We start from the raw sequence: 21,498 nt of genomic DNA, 5'->3' as shown, positions 1-21,498 counted from the left end.
CATAGAAGGGAGTGGATACTGGGAGAATGTAGCTGAAGCCCAGGGAATGGCAGTAAGAAATCCAAGTCCCAAGGAGAAGGGCTTTATAAATGCATTAAAACATGTCAAATGAGGCTAAGGTAGCATTTCACACTGGACAGCAGTATTGGAAGTGGTGGCAGGAGTAGCGGGCACAGGAAGAGCTAAAGCATACAGCACTACCCACGTGCCAGATACTGTTCTAGGTACTTGACATATACCAACTCTTTTAAGGCTCATCAAATGGGCTTTAAACACTATGAGCCAGTATTGCATGATGAAGTAAATTAGGGAAACTGTCCCTTTCCTGTGTCATACAAGCAGCACTTGTGGGGTATCTGACAAAGGAAGCCTCTCATGACACTTCTTTTGGAGCTATTGCTTCACAGAATCACTGAAGACATTAATCTAATGTATGTAATAGGTGTTTGAAAAACACCGTATTCTATTAATCACAAAATTATTAAATATCAGAATTATTAGGTTCTCATTGTGTATCAAATATTTTATATGAAGGAAGTTTCAGACATAAGTCTTGGAAACTCTCATTGGCTAGACACGCATTCTCTTAGGAAGACAGTGCATTTTACTGCAGGAATGTTACGATCCATTTAAAACACTTGATTGTATTAAGGTAATGGTTCCCTTCTAACCCCCATCTACTGACTGCCTGTCTACCCTAATAATATAAGTCCTCTTACCATGCTAACTTACAGACAACTGATAAATAATAAGCTATAAACAAACAAAATAAGGATGGAAAATTTTTAAATTTTAAATTTTAAAAAATTTAAAATTATAAATTGATTAAATTTTGAAATGGAAATTTTAAATTGATACTATGAGATTGTAATGGGTTTGAATGGTTCCAAAAGACACGTCTACCTAGAACCTCTGAATATGATCTTATTTGTAAAATGGGTCTTTGTAGATATAAGCTAAGGATCTCCAGATGAGATCATCTCACATTCAAGTGGCCTCTAAATGCATTAGGGTGGGCTGTGAATGCAATGACAAGTATCTTTATAAGATACAAGAAAAGGGCAGGACACACAGAGGAGAAGGTAATGTGAAGACAAGGCAGAGATTGGAATCACGTCTCTATAAGCCAAGGGATGCCAGAGATTCCCAGTGGTCACCTGGAAACTATAAAAAAAAAAAAAAATACATAGAATGGATTCTACTTCAGAGCCTTGAGTAGAAACCAATCCTGCCAACACTTTGGTTTAAAATTTCTGGTCTCCAGGACTGTGACAGAGTAAATTTCTGTTTTTCTAAGCCACCCGGTTTATAGTAATTTTTATGGCAGCCCAAGGAAACTATTATAATAGGATTAAAACAAATATTTACATTATCAGAATAAAATTGAATCAAACCCAAATGCCAAGTGATCAGGGAAAGGGAGGACAAAAGACGGAGCATAAGATAAGGAGATCAGAAAATAAGGGTAGGTGAAAATGGGTATGTTGAATTACAAGCACAAGAAGGTAAAAACTAAATTAAGTGGATGTTTGAGGAGTTTGTATTTAAGAGGTAATAAATATTGTCCACTGTTATACTGTGATTAAACTAATAAACGGTAACTAAGGCATTGTCAGGATGTTTCAGGAATTATCAGAAATACAAAAGCTATATTATGCATACTGAGTTAAATATGAGTGATGCAAATTGTTTAAGTTTCTAACACAGTGTCTAAAATGAAGCTCATGCACCTTGTCAGATGGTTAGTTGAATAATGGGGACACACGTGTGGAAGGAAAGAGACCACACCAGGGCAAAGCCACACAGGCTCTGGCTCTGACTTTGTCCTGCAAGGTCATTTGTATGGTCCCAGTGACCAAAGATTTTGTTGACTTCTGAGGGACTGCTATAGTATTTGTCCCCAAAAGGAACATACTGATGTAGATTTTATTTTCAAACTGACCTATTTACCCATGATTTTTCAAATATCAACTACACATAGTGCTTTAATACTTGCTATTGTCTCCCATGGACCTTATTTTCTGACTTCATTTATTTAGTCCTCTCTGAACACGTTTCATGAAAGGCACTGTGCAAAGTGCAATTTGAGAATGAGGAGCAAAGAAGTCTGGTTCCTAAGGCTTGAGGGAACATAACACCAGAAGAAATCATTTAACCTATATAAAAATAATACTATATTCTATGTAAACTATGAAATGAAGGTGTTAATGATTCATAAAGCTCTATCTTCAACCCAGACCACTCCTTCTGGTGCCAACTCCCTACTGAACCATCGAGTATGTACAGGTAACTAAAACTTCATGCAAAACTGAATGTTTTACCTTTTTCTCTATTCCTCTTATGTCTCTTCTGTTTCCTGGTCAGTCAGTGGCTTCACCATTTGCCAGTCGTCCAAGGCAAGTACTTGTGTTTCATGCTTGTACTACTGCTACCTCAATTCTCTTATCCAATCAATTCAACCTCCAGAAGATACCCAAATCTGCCATAGTTCTGTTCCACTTGGAACTCTGTCCAAATGAGCTTCATTCCTCTCTTAGGTATCTGTAATAACTTCCTAACTCACCTCTGTTCTGTCCATGCTCCCTTCCAAGCCACTCTCATGGAGTAGATAGTGGTCTTTTAAAACAATGTAAACCAGTTCATATCATTTTTTGTTTATAAAGCTCAATACATTCCCGTTGTAGATATCAGAATGCACCTGCTATGCTCCAAACATGTTGGCCTTCCAATTCCTTAAACATACTACATTATTTCCTGATTAAGGGCCTTCACACAAGCTACCTCTCTACTGTGGAGTTTTCCTACTCTCTGCTACCTCACACCCTTTACACAGATCCTTTACATTTCACCTAGATGTCACTTTTTCTAAATGTCCTTCCCGGACACTGCAGGTTAAGTAGGCCCTCTTATCATACACTTTCATCTGTGCTTCTGCCTCACAAGACTTGTCAAAATTTCTGATGATTTTGTGAAGTTGTTTTCTGCTTGTCCCTGTCCACCAAACTGTCCATCTTATTTACTATTGTAACTCCAGCATGTGGCACAGGGCCTGGCACATGGTAAGTGCTATGTAAATATTTATTCAATAAAAGAATAAACGAATAAGCAAATACAGTAAGGTCATATGTAAGGAATAGATGGTTTCAAATATGACCTACGTAGTATTCTACATACCCCCAAATCCGTGTCCCAAGCTCCCCTTGCACCTAGAGTGGGGGGGAAAAGCAGGATGCTGCTGCCATTTTCTCTCAATCTTGTTACAGCTAATGGGACGATCTCTCCATTTAAAAATTTTAATGCTGAAATTATTCATCCTTACAGTAGCAAGAATAACATGAAGAATTCCCATATACTTTTCAAACTCCTCAAATGCTAACATTTTACCATGATTGTTTTATCAATCTCTATTATTCTTCCTGAACCATTTTAGAACACACTGAAGACATAATGCCCTTTACCTCTAAATACTTCAGTGTGTATTTTCTAAAGCCAAAGACATTTGCTTCTCATATATAATCCTGGTACAATTATCAGCAAAAACCTAACACTATTACTTAATCTAGAAACTTGAAAATTTGTTAACTGTCCTATGCATGTCCTTACAGCAAAAATAAATAAGTAAGTAAAAATTATTTTTCAGGCACAGGATTTAATCCAATACATGCTGTGTGTACTCATCTCTTCAGTCTCCTTACTTAAACTGAAACAACTCCTCATTCTTTGTCTTTTAGGACGTTAACAGTTTTGAAGCATACAGGGCAATTATTTTGTAGACTGTCCTTCAAACTGGGTTTGTCTGATGTTTCCTCACAATTAGCTTCAACATATGCCTTGTGAGGGCAGGAATACTACCAAAGTGATACTGTATATTTCTTAGAACATCACATTATGAGGTACAAGTGATCTACTTCTTCTAGATCAAGTAGATGTTAACATTGATCACTTGATTAAGGTGCTTCTATTTTTCCCTTTGTTACTAACAAGTTCTTGTGAGAAGATACTTTGAGATTATGTGAATATAGGAATAACCATTTTTTTTTAAATTAGCCAGCTCTTCTCTATGGTCCAACTAATTCTCCCTAAATAAGAACTTGGGGAAATGTTTAACATCTCCTTATGGGTCATGAAATAGCTAATCATGCAACTTCTCCTAGTGTAATGGTCTATCAACATTCTACCTTGCCTCCTTCCCTCATGCATACAGAGAAAGCAACCTAGGATGCTATTTCTTAAAGCACATAATAAAATATCTAATCTCATTCATCATTCATCAGATGAGAAAACTGAATTCCAGACAGGCTAAGTGACTTGCCTAAGGTCAGACAGCTACTCAGTAGCAGACCTGAAAATAATTAAGTGCTCATTGTAGAGCATGAAAGGCAAAAGTCAGTTCAGTGCCCTTCAAATACATAAGCCTTACAGATATACTGGATGTGTTCTAAGCCAGATTTTCTGTGCCAGTTTTTGGCAAGTAAGATCCACAGGACAGAGCAGAACATCTTCCATGGAGTCACTGCAATTTCTAGGGAAGCACAACAGCTCACTGCTATGCCCGAGTTCTCTGTGTTTTCTTTCTTTGTCACTTTCTTTTCTCTTGGCCACATTCATAAGTCATTTCAAAGGCAAAAATAAAGTCTCAGAGCCCTGGGAGAGAGCACTGCCTACAATGGGATCCTCACCTAGAAATGTTATATGCTTCTTGCCCAATCTGGACTCCTGTTTAATTCTGACCAGTATCTTTTTGTATGTTATTCTGCATTTGCGTGAGATAGTTCTGCTGTCATCTTATCATGTTTTACAAACTTGAAAAATAGTTGGTAATTTACCCAAGAATATTCTAACCTGGACTTGTACGGAAGCAAGCAGCCTCTTCTACAATGCCCTGGAACTTTCTTTTCCAAGGTGACTGTACTATTTCAGGAAAAAAAAAAAAAAAAAAGCAGGTTGCAGGAGTTGGAACTCTAATCTCAACCTCTACCCAGAACATAGGGTGGACCTAGGCATTAGCTTGCCTGCTTTGCTTCCTCCAAAATCTTTTAGATGTAATGAAGAGATCAGGGCACTGTCCAATCCAGTATCCCAAGGCAATACTTCCTGGTAAAAATTATTTCTAGATAATATGTAGCAGCATAGCCAAAGCTATGAACAGAGGTGAGGACTATAAAGACAACGTGCAAAATCTTTAGGTGGTGTTCTTCCTTCCCCCTTCTGAGAAGTAGGGTATGCAGAAAAATAGAAGCAGTGTTTTAATGAAGGGTTAACTCTCAACCAGGATCTGGTATATAATAGGCAAGGTATACTTGAATATCATAAAGGCAAAGATGTGAATTTCTATGAATTATAATTAGTAACTCAACTCAGAAATGTAGGAAAATGTTTGCTGTGTGAGGAGTTACTAGTAGTGATGGTGGTGTTAGTAGTCATAGAATCAGTTGTAGTGGATATTTATTGAGTTTTTACCATGTACCAGCACTATGCTAAATGCTTTACAACTCCTCATTTAACTCTGAGAACCATCTTAGTATTCTTCCTGTTTTATACAAAAGTGAGCATAAAGTAAATAAAACACAGGGAGAGTATCATAAATTTGATCTAAGATTATAACCATGCTGCACGGTAATGACCGAATAATCTTGGAGTCCAGACCACTGTACCCTTATTTCTGACTGACATACTAACTTACTCCCTCCTTTCTTTCTGGTAAGTTTGTAAATGAGATATTCCCTGACCACCCTATATAAAAACAGCAAACTCCCATATTCCACACTTGGCTGAGTGTCCCCATTAAAACAGAAGCTCCACAAGGGCAGAGACTTGTCTTCTCAACTGCTGTATCCCAGTACCTAGAACAATGCCTTGTCTGGGTCAGGTATTTAATGTCTATCTGTTGAAGGAATGAATAAATGGCTAACTGATAAACAAAACCAAACCCTGACAAAGATTAATTTTAAATGAAGATCTGCTTTTACTTCTTGACCTTCTTGTGCAGGTCTCTGTGTGACCTGCCCGAGTCTTTTAAAAACACCAGTCTTGGAGTATTTGAACACATAGCTCTATTTGTTGAAAAATTTCCTGTAGCTCTCATTGATGTTCAAAATCGTTCTGTTGGCTATTCTCTTTTTGTTTAAAAAAGAAAAAAAAAAGGCAAAATGTCTATAACTTCATTTCTAGTAGCTAAATAAGTCTGAGCATTAAATACTTTGTTGAACCCTAGAGACAAATTTTAGATTAGGCAACTCCGCTCATTGCTGGACAACATCCTCTGAACACCTACACGTGCCGAGCACAGAGAAAGTGCTGGGAGGAACCATGCAGGGCAATACGCGGGCTAATGACCTTCCACTAAGATGGGACATCTGCTCTCCCTGATTGCCAACCTCTCCCACCTTGGCTTTCTAGAACTAAGGGAACTCAAACAGGATTTTTAGTATAATTGACCTCCTTGGCAACATTTGTTATCTCCTGCTGCTAGCAAGGCAAAGTAAAGGACTAGTAGGAAATTATACTTTTCACGTAGGGAAAAATATCATTAACTTTGGTAGTCTTAAGAAATTTGTAGGAAAACACTAGACCAAAATACAGAAAGGTAACTTTGAATAGGTGTTTAAAGTTTCAAGATAAACTGTGCTCTATTTTTATTACACAAGCTTGGATCACTTATTACCAATCCTTGTGAAGAGAACAACTATTCAGTTATTCAAATAAAAAAATCTGTTAGTTGATGTGACAAATTACTTGTATATTTACTTATATACAAGTGTATGAGATTTTACTGATGTTGTTAGAGTCCTGTGAGTGTTACCTGTTTGCCTTTCAGTTTCTGCTTTCGGGGCGGTGGGGCAGGTGTTGCGGGGTGGGGGGGAGAGCTAAAGTTATATTGCACGACGGGTAAATTCTTTTTTCCAATACCTCTGGATATTCCTGTTTTGCTTAGGCTAAAGATTCTAAGAGTAATAAAATTGTATCCATTTCTCCTCCAAAAGAATGTTACTTAGAAAAATAATAATATAAGGGAAGAAAATCACACTTCCTTCATAGAGTTTTTCATCACAATGTTCTCTTTACATGCTGCATCTATCTCCAGAAAGATTATGTGACATTAAATGAGGATGAGAAAACAGTTTTGACTTGAACTCACACTCCAACTATAACATGCTAATCTTTTATGATTAGCTGTGGCACAGAGTTCATGCTGCAAGAAAGTGGCTCAGTTATACTTGTAAATACTGGCATCAGAGGAAACATGCTTTAGCCATTTCAAAATTCTGAAAGTAATCACTGAAAGAGAACCATAAACAGATTTGGGATACCAGGTGAGAAGGGAGAGCTGCACACCAGCCTTTCTTAAATACTGTTAAACAGCATTATGACCACAAACATGTATGAGTTAAAAAGTTTGGCTAATATAAATATCACCAAAAAGCATGAAACTTACATATTAACATACCCTTTACATTTCTAAACACAAATGTGACTTTTAATTTGGCACAAAAAGCTATGTCTAGACATGTTCATACACCTGTTGGTTCATCTGATTTTGCTTAGCTCCAAAAAACCAACAAAAACAAAACAAAACAAAACAAACTCTGGCTAAATACATCAGTGTATTAACTGGCTATATTCCAAAATTTGGAATAAAGATGTTTAATGTTACTGTGCCTCCAATCCTTATGTGACAGCAAATTGTATTCTTAATGGCAGTACTCACAGCTGTGGCCTGCTCTATTACCCCTCTGTCCAGCTGAATGTTCTGGTTCCTTGTATGGAAACTGTAGGGTCGTATCCAAGGTTCTAAAACCTTCTTTAAGAGAATGATGCTTGTAGTACTCCACAAGTTCCTTTAGGATAAAAGATTTGAAGATTATTTTTGATAAGGATAGTTTTGATTTCAAACACCTGAACATGAACACATAATTATATACAACATAAGGATGATCGAGTTAATGCCAAATTTTCAGTAAGTATATGGAAGGGTAAGTAAATGATAATCTCTCCCTGCTTTCTGGATGTACATGACATCAAACAAGTAACTGTCCTTGTAACTCAGGCCACTGATAATATGAGTTACCTCTTATTGTTGTTCATGGATACAGAACATCCTGTTAGTCTTCAGTCAGATGTGGTAAATGAAAAGAAATCATACTAACCTTCAATTTCAGAACAGTAATTATTGTTCTTATTTACATAATACTTGTTTTTCTAAACAAAAATGAAGGGACAGCTGTTTGCTGAATATATAGCAATTTCTAGTTTCCTGCATTTCTTTCAATGTAGCAGGAAAACAAACTTTGATTCTAAATGTTCTTTTCCCATGGTAAACTCAAGTTCATAAACCACAAATGCTACTTGACATTATTTCTGGCTTACAATGAAGCATTAGTGCCCTTCCATAGCTCTGCATATCAACTGCTACTTACAGAGGTCAATGATGTAGTACTTTCCATTTTCCCTTATACCTAATTTTCCTTAAATGCACCCAAGCCTAATATAATAACCATCCACCATGTCCCATGCTAAAATTTCAGGAAATTTCTAAGACGTCAGTTTCATAGACTCTGCACAAATCTGAATCTCTCTACTTTAATCAGAAAATGAATAATAATTCATAATGAAAAAATAAATATTACTGGGTAATACTGTAGGTATTATAATGTTTCTTAGAAATACCTGGCATGAAAAGCAAAATCACTTTTAACCTTATTATTCATTACGTCTATTACTGTTTAGAACAAATACGGTAAAAGTAACTCATTTCCTCTAAAACCCATACTGTCATCAACTCAGTACCTCCATTCAGTGGTGATGTTCAAAGTTTCCAAAACAAATCAACTGAGCCAAAAATCACTCAAAAGAAGTAAAAAAGAATCATCAATGATTTATACAATTTATGATTTACATTATTTTTTACTAAACTCAGATAAGTTGTGGAATGAATTGTGAGGGGAGTTCCAGAGGTCACAAAGATTATGAAGGTAAAGCTGCTGCCCTCTAGGACTGTTCACTGTTGAAGGAAAGTTAGGGGTTATGGGCACCCAAAGGTAAGAGAGAGAATTTCCTTTTGTGAGCCCAGGGGAGAGGTTGAGGGAACAGTTCATGATAGAAGTAGCCTGGCTTAAACTGAAGAACAGGCAAAATTTCAGAAGCCGGGAAGGAGGGAAAGATTATTTTAAGTAGAGTAGTCAGGCTGGAAACAGACATAAAGGTGACTGAGTAAAGGCTACATTCATAAACCAAAAGCAACAGGGTTCAGCTGAAGCACTGGATAAAGCAAATGAAGATTCTTCAACTCCCACATCTGTAAAATGGGGATAATAAGCCATTTCACAGACTATAGTAAAGAATGTAGAAAGTGCCTGGTACATGTGAATAATCGTAACAGCTCCCACGAGCCCATGTGCCAAGCTTCTCACAATCTCCACACAGTTAACAAGAGCAAGGCTGAGTCCTCATTGATACTCAAATCTCAGGGAAGTTAACCATCTTGGGCAAGGCTGCCCAGCTGATGTCTGTCTCCAAAGCTTGTGCTCTTAACTACATCATACTATTAGCAAGTAGTGCCTGGCAAATGTTAATATACAAAAATGGAGGCAAAAGGGAAGGAGCATTTGCCAAGTGTCCATGATGTACCAAGAACTTAGTTTTCTGAGATCTAAGATGCTAGGGTTTTATGCACTTTATCACTATTTATAGATATATGGAAATCTATTCATCTATCTACATATGTTTCTTCTTTCTTTTTTGAGCCCAAATTATGGGGTCCTTGATGAAGCGAAGGCATCTGGAATCTGACTGACTTAAAAAGAAAAAGAATCAAAATACCAGACAGAAGTTTATATCCTCAATGTGGCTTCAATAGTCAGAAAATGGCCTTCTTTATAATGTTTTTAAAAAATAAAAGGCAAAATTTTGTAAGGTCTCTGCAAGAACTGTACATATATATTGTGTTGCTGATGCAGATGACATCAAAGCAGTGTTCTCTTAGTCTTATTATTTAAATTGAGTAAAATGTGTTTTTTCTTTAACAAAAATATTAAAATAAACCTGAAAGTAACTCTAAGCCAATAAGATGAATTTCAATGTAATTTTGTTATAAATACTATGAATTTTATGCATTATATTATGGATTAGGATGAATTAAAGCTTATGTGAAGTTGGCTAGAAACCACGGAATTATCACGCTGAAAAGGATTTGGTGATCATTTCATACCTAACCATCTCCAAATTTTATGGAAGGAGGAAAAAAATGACTTTTCCAAGGCCTAAGGGTCATGCGGCTTGGTAAGCTACAGATACTCTTTTATCACTTCACTAAGCATGGAAGAGATTTTAGCTCCATTTTTACAGTCTTATGAGGGTAAATCTTCCTACATGTTTCTAACTGGGTAGAAATAAATTGTGCCACCATGGGTCTTTTCCAATTTATGCCTTTATGCTTTCTGTATTTTAGTCTAATCCACCCTTGCTTTAGCAGTCATTGACCTTCAGGTACTACAAGTAAATAAGAAGACTCTAAACAAAAGAAATCGCTAAGCTTTCCTTATCTCGCACTGACACAGCAGTGTCAACAATTCAAGCCTCTCTGAAAAATAATGAGTGAGAGAGCCCATCATTCCAATTACCAAGGAAACAGGCAATGGAGCTGATTTATAAACAGCATTTGGACATGGATTGTCTGGCATACATGAAAATTAGAACAAAATTAATGCCTTGTAATCTGGATATAGAAATTCATTTAGAATTTGAATTTAATGACTAAGAAAAACAAAGATTTTGATTAGCCAAGCTATTGAAACCCAAGGGGAAAGCTTCGGTCACAACCACCTAAGGTCAATCTTCTCTTTCAGAAACTGGTTAATTTAAAACAAGTTCTGGAGTCTGCTTGCATTTCACATCCTTTCCAAATTAAAATTTAATTCCAGGCCCTAGTAAGTTTCACAGGTAGAAGAATATAACTTTACCACCCATAATGGGAGGATACTGAACTATTCTCAAGAAGCAACTCAAACGCACAGACCATTATGTACTTTTAATGGAAACTGTATTGTGTGACACCAACATGATAAAAGATCATTCCCTGAAGTTGTATGGGCCTGATTTAGAGAAGCCTCTATATTGCTGGAGTGAAATCAAAGGTGCCTATTAATTCTCTCTCTCCTTCTAAAGGGGCTGCTTACTAAAAGCGGAGCCATTCCTGCTGATCAAGTATCCATGTGGCGTTTCTGAGTTGAGGTTTAAAGGACAGCAACTACTGTGAGGTTCTTGCTACAGATGGATTTGTGAATCTGAAAGCTGCTTTAGAACAGTGGAGTCATTTTGAATTCTACAACAACGTAATGACTTCACAAGGTAAGGTCTCCATATAAGTTTGTTCAGCAAATGAACAGAAACAAAGGCGAGGGGCGGCTCCAGACTAGTTCCACTGTTTAGCAGTTTTTACAGTTATTTGCTAAACCTGACAAAGGGTTTGCCCAAGACAGAGTTTTCAGCTCCTTATCTTTCTTTTTACAATTATATCCCTTTGCTAATAGTTTTTAGTTTTGTTGGAGCTATGCTATTAATTGACTTCCCTTCCTTTAACCACTGCGCTATATGCTTCCTTACAGAAGGTGCATTCCTCTGGATATGGAGGAAAAGAAAAACTATGTATGTGTCTCTAGCAAAGGCATTTCTGATATTTTATACCTACCATATGAGGCAGAGTTTGCTTTAGCTCTGCGACAGTACTCTTAATTCCCTTTCCAGAACATCACTGCAGAAACTTTCACTACTCTCTGGTGCACATTATTTGAATTCTGAGGCTCTGTTGCTTATACTAGAATCACAGCTTTGTATGTAGATAGGAACTCGAGGACCTATGTCTGCTAATCCAGGTCATGAAGTATTTACTGGCTTTTTACTTCGAACCTTAGCTGCTGATGAACTTTCTTGAGCTGAACCCAGGGACATAAAGCTGAATTGATTGGCCCTTTCCAGTGACTATTCCTTTCATCCTCTTTGCTTGTCTCCTCGGATGGGAGTTCCTTTTGTTTCTTTCAAAGTCGGCGAAGCTGGTATTCATCTTTGGCCCTACAGCATTTTTTTTTTTAAAGTCTCACGTATTAACTATAATACCGTGGAGCAGCCTCATTATCATCCATGGAAGTTCTGCAGGTGAAGACTCAAGCCAGTATGTCTCGCAGCGATGTGGAGACCCCCTGTGCATGCTTTCATCATGTCTCAGCTGGGGCTGCCATTCATTATTTGTGCACCCACTTGCCACCTCCCTCCTAAGGTTTTCATTTTAGGAAAAACCTCCTCAGGTCCAGTTCTCTCTGTGCTCAGCCTGCCTGTTCCAACAGAACGTAAGTCACTTCCAGCAGGGAGGATGCCTGCATCTTGGCCACTAATTTGACAGGGCTCACATTTTCCAGGACATAATCTTGATGCCGATCCTTAACTTGTGAATTGGAAATGTGATATTTATGTCCAGAGAGGTTTTCTGACTTTTCTTTCAACTCAAGACACTTCCATTTCTTTAAAACATGAATCCCTGTATCCCCGTCTTGAAGCAGTTCTAAATTTTTAGATAAGGCTTTCAAGCTGGCCTATTTTGTAAGACTCTCTTACGTTCAGTCTTTAACTTTAATGTTTAACATCTGCAAAGTGCTTTGAGATGTTTTCCGGAGGATGCAGAATGTATCATTTGATTGATGGTTCAATCAATGAGTGGTCCTTCCCAAAGTTACTCAAAGTACTTACAAGTACGTTTACAAATGCATCCTGTATCTCGTGTCCAAATTCTTCATTATCTCAAGAAACTCTCAAACTTGAGAAACAGACTTGAGACCACTTTTAAGGAACTTTGAACTTTTTTTTTACTGTCAGCAATGCCTATATTGTGCCATATACACACTGTCTTTATGACATACATAATATTATGCGCTAATAAAATTACTAAGTTGTACTTTTTTAAATCGTAAGACTAAAGTAATCTTTGTTCATTTGAAGCAACTTGGTAATATACTATTTAAATTTAAATATATAATGCCTATGATATGACAACTGTTGTTTGGTAAAAATGTTACCCTGTTAATATTTAATTTTCCAAGGTAATGAAGCAGAACTATGGCTCAGATGATTTAAAATAGCAGAAAATACAAAAAGCTTTTCCATTTGACATGATATTGCGTTTTGCATGAAATGAACCTGTGAGAGGTATTTCACCAATTACAATTTTTTGGTTATTATTAAAAATACCTTCCTTTGCCCGAATGAAGAGATAGAGGCAGAGAAAGGAAGAGGAGAAAAGATGCGTATGTGAAGATCTGCTCTGTCAAACACAAGGCAAAACGCAAATAACTGAAAGTGGAGTCAATTTGTCTGATGCTCTAAGAATCATAAATAATGTGGAACTCTGAAATATTATCTAAAACCTGCAAACTTAATTTACAGTGAAAAATGAGTGGGGCAATATACAACTTAATTGGAATTCTTAAAATTAGAATTTTTGGGATTCTGTTGCAAAATTACAGAATTCCCTTTAAACAACTTTCAGTGCATAAGATTTCTAAGAAATGATAGAATTAAACTGACCTTTCTAATAAGAGCAAAATAAGGACTACAGATTGAAAAGAACTAATCAATGCTTACCATTAAACTTTTAAATTTTCTATTTTCTGCAATGTGAAAAAAGCCATCTCTTGTTAAAATCTTGATGTGCTTTGCTTCATTATTGTACCTGTGGGCAACGAATAACGTATGAATATAAATGTGTTTTTAATCAGTAGAAATCAATAATTACCAGAGGGCATGCCCCAATAAAATTATAGGAATTAATTCTGAAGACAAAATATATACCTATGCCAATACACTGGCGACAGCTAATTAACAAAATATATTTACTAGATTGTTTGAAGATACAACCAATATTTGAAGTGGGGGGGGAGTGTTAGATTTGACCAACCATTATGCCCAATTTATTAATTTCAAGAATATAGAAAAACAAAATAAAACAAAATCTAGTAATATCTATTTTTAGAATTTATAAGAAACAGACACACATCAAATCACCAAAATACAATGTTATGAAAGAAATCTAACATGCCAATTAGCAGTCTATAACACTTAATACTGTTTTTCTAACAAATATTTTCAAGTATTAATGAACTGTCTGGATGGATACATTATTTCAGCTGCAATTAGAACCTTGGTTTTTAACTTTAGTGTTATACATGTCAGATGGTCTATGCAATTATGAAAACAGGAAATCTATTTCTGTAAAAGGACTTGTCCTACTTACTTAATGCTAATTGCATATTCTCCTGACTCTTTGGTCCTGTGTCTCACAAGGTAAGTACTATTTACCCTATTAATAAGTTCAGTCTCTGCCTGCAATCTTTCCATTGCTCCAGCATACCTGAAAGAAAGAATGACACAGAAAAGTTGGGTAACGTACCTGGAACAGACAGAAGCTAAAAATAGGTATCTGTCAGGATTTTCATTTAGTGGCAGATCTGAGTTGTTTTTAACTTTACTTCTATACTAATTACATTGCTTCAAAAATAATGCAGGAAAAAAAAGTCCTTTAATAAGAGAAAAACAAATGGTCTACAAAGTTAACCACGGTGAAGTGAATAGTGCCTAACACATGGTAAGCACCCAGTTAGTAAATAATTATCAAATAATAAATGGGACAAGAAAGGAGTGAGTAGGTATTGAGTTAGAGATTTATAGGTGGTTTGAGAACAAGAAGGAAAAAGACTTGTAGGGAGAGACTATCATGCATAGGACATACACACATGCACACACGTGTACACACTTACACACACACACACATGCACACCCAGGACCCTCTGAACTTTCACCTTTTCTATGTATAGTATGAAATGAAACCTACTTTGGCATCCTTTTAAGAAAATTCCAGTAACAATTTATTTAAAAAATTTTTAAACGTTTATTTATAATTAAGAAACAGAACATGAGCAGGGGAGGGGCAGAGAGAGGAGGAGACACAGAATCCAAAGCAGGCTCCCGGCTCTGACCTGCCAGCACAGTGCTGGATGCGGGGCTTGAACTCACGAACCATGAGATCATGACCTGAGCCGAAGTTGGACACTTAACCGACTGAGCCACCCAGGTGCCCCCGTAACAATTTATTTTTTTATTTTTTTTTTCAACGTTTATTTATTTTTGGGACAGAGAGAGACAGAGCATGAACGGGGGAGGGGCAGAGAGAGAGGGAGACACAGAATGGGAAACAGGCTCCAGGCTCTGAGCCATCAGCCCAGAGCCTGACGCGGGGCTCGAACTCACGGACCGTGAGATCGTGACCTGGCTGAAGTCGGACGCTTAACCGACTGCGCCACCCAGGCGCCCCAACAATTTATTTTTAAACAATTATTTTGGGGGATATAAGATTAATGCTTATGGTCTACAGTTTGGATAACCAATTTGCTTAAGAACTTAGTTGTAAGTAAAATTTAATTTAAAAAACCTTTTTTTTTTTTTTAAATTTTTTTTTTCAACGTTTATTTATTTTTGGGACAGAGAGAGACAGAGCATGAACGGGGGAGGGGCAGAGAGAGAGGGAGACACAGAATCGGAAACAGGCTCCAGGCTCTGAGCCATCAGCCCAGAGCCCGACCCGGGGCTCGAACTCCCGGACCGCGAGATCGTGACCTGGCTGAAGTCGGACGCTTAACCGACTGCGCCACCCAGGCGCCCCAACAATTTATTTTTAAACAATTATTTTGGGGGATATAAGATTAATGCTTATGGTCTACAGTTTGGATAACCAATTTGCTTAAGAACTTAGTTGTAAGTAAAATTTAATTTAAAAAACCTTTTTTTTTTTTTTTTTGAGAGAGAGAAAGAGTGTGTGTGCAGGCACACAAGCAGGGGAGGAGCAGAGAGACAATCTTGAGCAGGATCCACGCCCAGCATGGAGCCCTCCCTGGGGCTTGATCTCAAAACCATGAGATCATGACCTAAACCAAAATCAAGAGTCAGACACTCAAGCGAATGAGCCACCCAGGCACCCCTAAAATTTAATTTTAAAAGATAGTTATTTTCAATACCAGAATTTAATTCTTCCTAAACTATCTTCATCTTAAACATACCCAAATTCCATAACAGTAACAGTTATAGTAAAAGGCCCAAATTCAATGTTAAAATACTCTTTAGTGACCCTTTCACATCAAATATAGGTTTTACATATTTGCACAATATAGAGACTTTGGACAATAAAAGTCAAAAGGAAAAATTTTGTTTCCACTGGCTCTCTTTCAAAACTTCATGAGTTAATATTCCAGAAAATTCTGTCATTCACTTACAGACTCGGATAACTTGGTATAAACACCTGCCTTTAACTTACACTAAGTGTTTACATAAAACACAAAAGTTTGTTGATGGAGGATATGTGACATTTTCACCAAGTACAGAAGCAGAGCTGAGGGCATTTTATGCAGATGGTACCTTGGGTTAAGAGCAGTTATGATAACCCATGAACTATGAGTACCTGGTATGATCTGGTCACTCTTCAATCTTATCTCTCACAACCCCCTTCTTCACTAGTCTCTAGCCTTCTTTCAGGTCCAGAAATTCACCAACCGCTTTTTGATCTTAAGAATCTTCTCAGAGACTGTATTCTTGCCTGGAAAACTCACTCCACACACATTCCTTCTTATCATATAAGCTCAGAGTGAGGTCTTCTCTGACCATCCCATCTGAAGAATATTGTCCTGCATCTCACATATTCCACTCCATGATTCTTATTACACTATCCTAATTTCTTTCATAGCACTTATCATAATTAGTATATAGTATATGCATTACTATCAAAGTAACACAGAAACATAGTTTTAAAAATGCAATCTGTACAATAATAATGAAAAAACAGCATTACCCCATCTTAGCAGCTTTCTATCCCAAGTTCCATTTCAAAAGCATTTTATCTATTTTTTATTTGTGCTTGCATATTTCTAAATAATATCATCAAACTACAATTTCTTAAATTATCAATTTTTAAGTGTCAGGAATGAAACTCCTTTCTCTTCCTTTCAGGCTCATTCTGTCAGTGTTGTTCCTCACTCTTCCTTTTGTAACCTCTACAAAGCCAAGCCATCATCTGGCTCAGTTTTGTCATGTTTGCATATTCAAAGAACACCTGACTCCAAAAAATAATTCAAGTTTTTGTTGGCTCAAGCTTTGTCTTACAAATTCTTTTCAAATTCTCCAAGAGAATGATAAACTCCTCAATGATACACTTCTCAACACCATATACTGAACCTGTCCATTTTTTATCATATGGAGACATTGATTTCTTCTGAGCCCTCCACCCTCTTGTTCTAATCCATATTACTTGTTCTCTAAACCTGCTCAATTATTATAGTACTGGGACATCCCTTTGCTCTCATTTCCTGGATTCTGTATTTCCCTCTTTTTGGTTTATTAGCCCATCCTTCAGCTTCCTATAAATGGATGCATGGGTTGTAATAATACTCAGAAAGCCTCACATCTAGAAAAATATTTTTATTTTACTTAATACAGAATTTGCCTGGGTATAGAATTCTAGGCGAGAAATTACTTTGCTTCTCAAATTTTGAGGCACTGTCCTATTGTCTTCTAACTTGGAATTCATTGCCATTCTATGTGATCTGATCTCTTTTTGTCCCTGAAAGCTTTCAGACTGTTTTCTCTATATTGCAAATTTCAAGATAATATGCCTTCAAGTTATGTACCATACATTTTAGTTCGATATTATCCTTAACTCTCAGTAACATCTTTGACTTGCAGCCATATATCCTTCAGTTCTAGGAAATTTCTGTCTTGTTTCTTTGATAATTGCTGCTCTCAGTTTTCTCTTTCTGGAGTTCTCACTAAATTAATGCTGTCCTTGCTGGATCAATTGTCTAACTTCTCTATCTTTTCTCCCATATTATCTATTTCTTTAATTTTCTGGAAGATTTGCTCAACTTTGTTTTCCAACTCCTCTACTCAATATTTAATTTAGAAGAGCTCTTTCTTGCTGTCTGATTTTTCCTTTTATAGCACATCCAGCTCATTTCCATGGATATATTGTCATCTCTTAATTCTGAGAATATAAATTAAAGGTTTTAAAAACACATCTTTCTACTGCTCATTCTAATGTCTGTGTTTTTCCTGGTTTCTTTTTCCCATTTAATCTAATTGTTTTCTAGTTCAAGGCTTTTCTCAAGTATCTGGTTGCTCTTTGTCATTTGTTTACATTTAGTAGAGAGACATCTCTGTGGGGACAGGAAGCACCAAATTAGACCTGCCAGGTAGAAACCTAATCATTTGGCAAGAACCTAATTTCACGGGGCAGGATAATATCCAAATGATTTTAGGTTTTTTGTTTTGTTTTGTTTTCCACTGAGTCTATTCAGTTTCTTTAGAGAAAAATCTTCCAGATCCTGTCTGGATGCAAGGAAAGGTAGTCTGCATGTATGAGACCCAGGTGTCACAGTACTGGAACTGAGCTATACAAAGGAACTGGGCATCCTCATCAGTCAGTATGGAGACCTTCCTTAATTTGACCACTCTGTTTGCAGTATACCATCTCTCCCAATCTCTGCTGGGATTGCTCTAAGTGTAAGCCCTACATGGCTCAATTTTTCCACATAATATACCTTCTAACTTCAGTGTCTCTTGCTAGGGTAGGGGGAAAAAAGTTGTCTGACTACTTTGGAGAATGGGGTAAGGAACCTTGGCATCTGTATCCTGTTCTTCATATGGATTTCAGACAGTTCCCTGGTTTTAAGCCCCACACCTCATTCCTGCCTACATGATACCACCCCCAAAATCAGATCACATACAAAGAATCAGAAATCAAAATGGCATTGGGGTGGAAGTTAGAAAACAACAGAGCAATACCTTAAGATTTAAAATGCAAAATGATTTCTCACCTAGGTTTCTATACCCAGGCAAATGAAGATAATCACCTTTTCTGTTTTATTTCATGGCCAACCCAGGAGACAAAGTTTACCTTGTGTGAACAAGTTGTTTTTACATGGACATGTAATGAACAGACAAGGCAATTGGTGAAAGCCAACTTCTTAATGACTTGAGAACCACGTCATCATTCAGTATAATTTTCTTTAAACGGTTTAGTTTTTCCAAAACTGAAGGTTCCATTTTCCAATATACTTGACCATTTTGTTCCCTAGCAGAAAGCATTTCACATGAAATTGTCTGCTTAGTGTGAATAAATTGTCCAAGTTTCCCAAGAAAAAGAAAAAAATTTTTTTTAATTTTACTACGAAATGTCTTTATTTGCTCCTATATTCAAGGCTCTTCCCTCATCTGAACATCTTCATTTTTTTTTTTTAATCCTTCAGGACAATACCATTTTCTTTCTTTCCCTTTCTTTCTTTCTTTCTTTCTTTCTCTCTCTCTCTCTTTCTCTCTCTCTCTTTCTTTCTTTATGTTTATTTTTGAGAGAGAGAGACAGAGTGCAAGCAGGGGAGGGGCAAAGAGAGAGGGGGACACAGAATCTGAAGCAGGCTCCAGGCTCTGACCTGTCAGCACAGAGCCTGACGCAAGGCTCGAACTCACGAACTGTGAGATCATGACCTGAGCTGAAGTCAGAGGTTTGACCGACTGAGCCACCCAGGTGCCCCGCAACAATACCATTTTCTAACTGGCTATATTTTCAGAATTTTACATACTGAAATGCAAGAGTGCATTTTAAAACAAAGGGTTCAAAAGCTAATCTCCTGCGCCCTGAATGGTTCCAAGGTAACTTATTGGTTTATTTCAAAAAATCCATGCCTTAGTATTTATCTCTAACATCATTACCCTTGTAACTATTGTGTCTAGTTATGTGAAAAATAGTAGAAGAGAAGGAAGTTCATCATCACACTCTCATGATTTTACCAGTTCTCGGTGTTGTTCACTTTGATTATCCCCACTATTAGCTCTGTTCTCCAAATCGAATTCCTGCCAGGATTATGGTTTTTAATGCCATGTAGTTCTGACCTCAAATTTGTCTTAAACTAAGTAAAAACATAGTAAAGATTCCCAGTTCTATCACAAGCCTGCTATAATTTCTTCAGCAAACTCATTGCTGAAGCCCAGGGAGGAGGTCGAGAAAACATAATAGCTACAGAGGACAGCCATGATGATGGAGGACACAGCAAGAGGGCTGATGGGAAGAATCCCACACTTTGGCCAGTGTAGTTCTATAGCAACTGGGCATTTTCTATGCTTTGGTTATATAATACAAAATAATCAAAACACTTAGAAAAATCAGGCAACTCAGGTGTTCTATCTACACCTGCAAACTGAACTAGTACTATATACTCTCAGAATATCTCATTTATATACATACACTATTACCTAATTTGGATGCATATATCTTATATCAAGAAGAGGAAAACAGATGCAGTCATTTTAAGAGGAGCCAAACACAGAATTTAAGGAAACAACATAAATAAGTAAATAAACCCACGTTTTGTACTTGGACAGGCAGTATGGCAATGTACAGATGGGATGCCTTGGAATCCTGGCTCTACTGCTTACTAGTTGCAGAGTCTTAACCTTTGTTTCCTCACTGTAAAGATAGTAACAACCTTCCTCATAAAGATATTGGAAAACAAAAATAAACATGTAAAATACTAAGCACACAGCAGGTACATGGTAAATATTAGCTATCATATGATGATCATAACTATTCTGGATCCTAAATACATTTTTTCCAGTTGAAGATATCACTTCCACTTAAACTCATCATGTCTAAAAAGTAATAACCACTATCTTCTCTGCTTCCTTATTTCTATTAGTGAGAAGGCTAGCCTCTACGTGGTAAGTGGGCTTCATGTAAACACAAAACTTTAGACACGGATACATCTTGTTCCTCTTATATTACAATTTAGGATCTACTGTCCTTTCTGGGCTAATTTTTAGTTTCAGACAATGGAAGTATGTCTTTTTCTCTGCTTCATGGAATCTACTCTTCTAAAATACAAGATACATAGTTGCCAACGTTCCATTCCTTTTTGTGGCTGTTATAAGCTTTGAATTTACAATCAAATACGTGTATGCATACACACACATGCACGTGCATACACACACACACACGTGCATACACACACACACACACCACTTTGATGAAATTATGGAAAGGTCAGCAATATATAAATTCATTATGGTGTTTTGTTGTATCTGAAAACACCTTTAGCCAGGACAATAGAAATGGAATGTGGTTTAGTACCCCTACATTTAAGGCATCCTCAAGCTAAGGGTATGGTATTTCAACTTAGCTACATAAACATTTCTAATACTTACCAGGGTTGGCAAGAATAATCTACTGGTTTGGGGACCTGAGATATAAAAAGGCAAAAAAATAGATTAAGTTTACTTAAGGGAAGCTTTTAGAAACCAATCATTAATTCAGTTCAGCTGACTCAGCTCTATAAAACCCTAAATAGCACACTCCTGGAACTATCCATTGGCAATTTTATACAGAGTGAATCATAGTATATGTCAGATAAGTAGAAAATA

At 36.8% G+C, this 21,498-nt stretch overlaps 1 protein-coding gene across 1 annotated transcript in view; it reads right to left on the bottom strand.

Moving 5' to 3' along the window:
* The window catches only part of VAV3 (vav guanine nucleotide exchange factor 3), a 358,745-nt gene that overhangs the window by 14,588 nt on the left and 322,659 nt on the right, over positions 1–21,498 (bottom strand). The window contains exons 22-25 of the mRNA XM_047085931.1: positions 21,283–21,317; positions 14,279–14,395; positions 13,630–13,717; positions 7,709–7,838 (exon numbers count right to left, since the gene is read on the bottom strand). Coding sequence (XP_046941887.1) covers positions 7,709–7,838; positions 13,630–13,717; positions 14,279–14,395; positions 21,283–21,317 — 370 coding nt within the window. The remainder of the gene's footprint in view (positions 1–7,708; positions 7,839–13,629; positions 13,718–14,278; positions 14,396–21,282; positions 21,318–21,498) is intronic.

The sequence above is a fragment of the Lynx rufus genome, unplaced genomic scaffold, assembly GCF_022079265.1.
Source record: "Lynx rufus isolate CCGP_SWC_20201006 ecotype Redwood Valley unplaced genomic scaffold, mLynRuf1.p SCAF_2, whole genome shotgun sequence".
NCBI lineage: Eukaryota > Metazoa > Chordata > Mammalia > Carnivora > Felidae > Lynx > Lynx rufus.
Note: the sequence above shows the minus strand (reverse complement) of the source record. Positions and strands in the feature narration are given on the sequence as shown.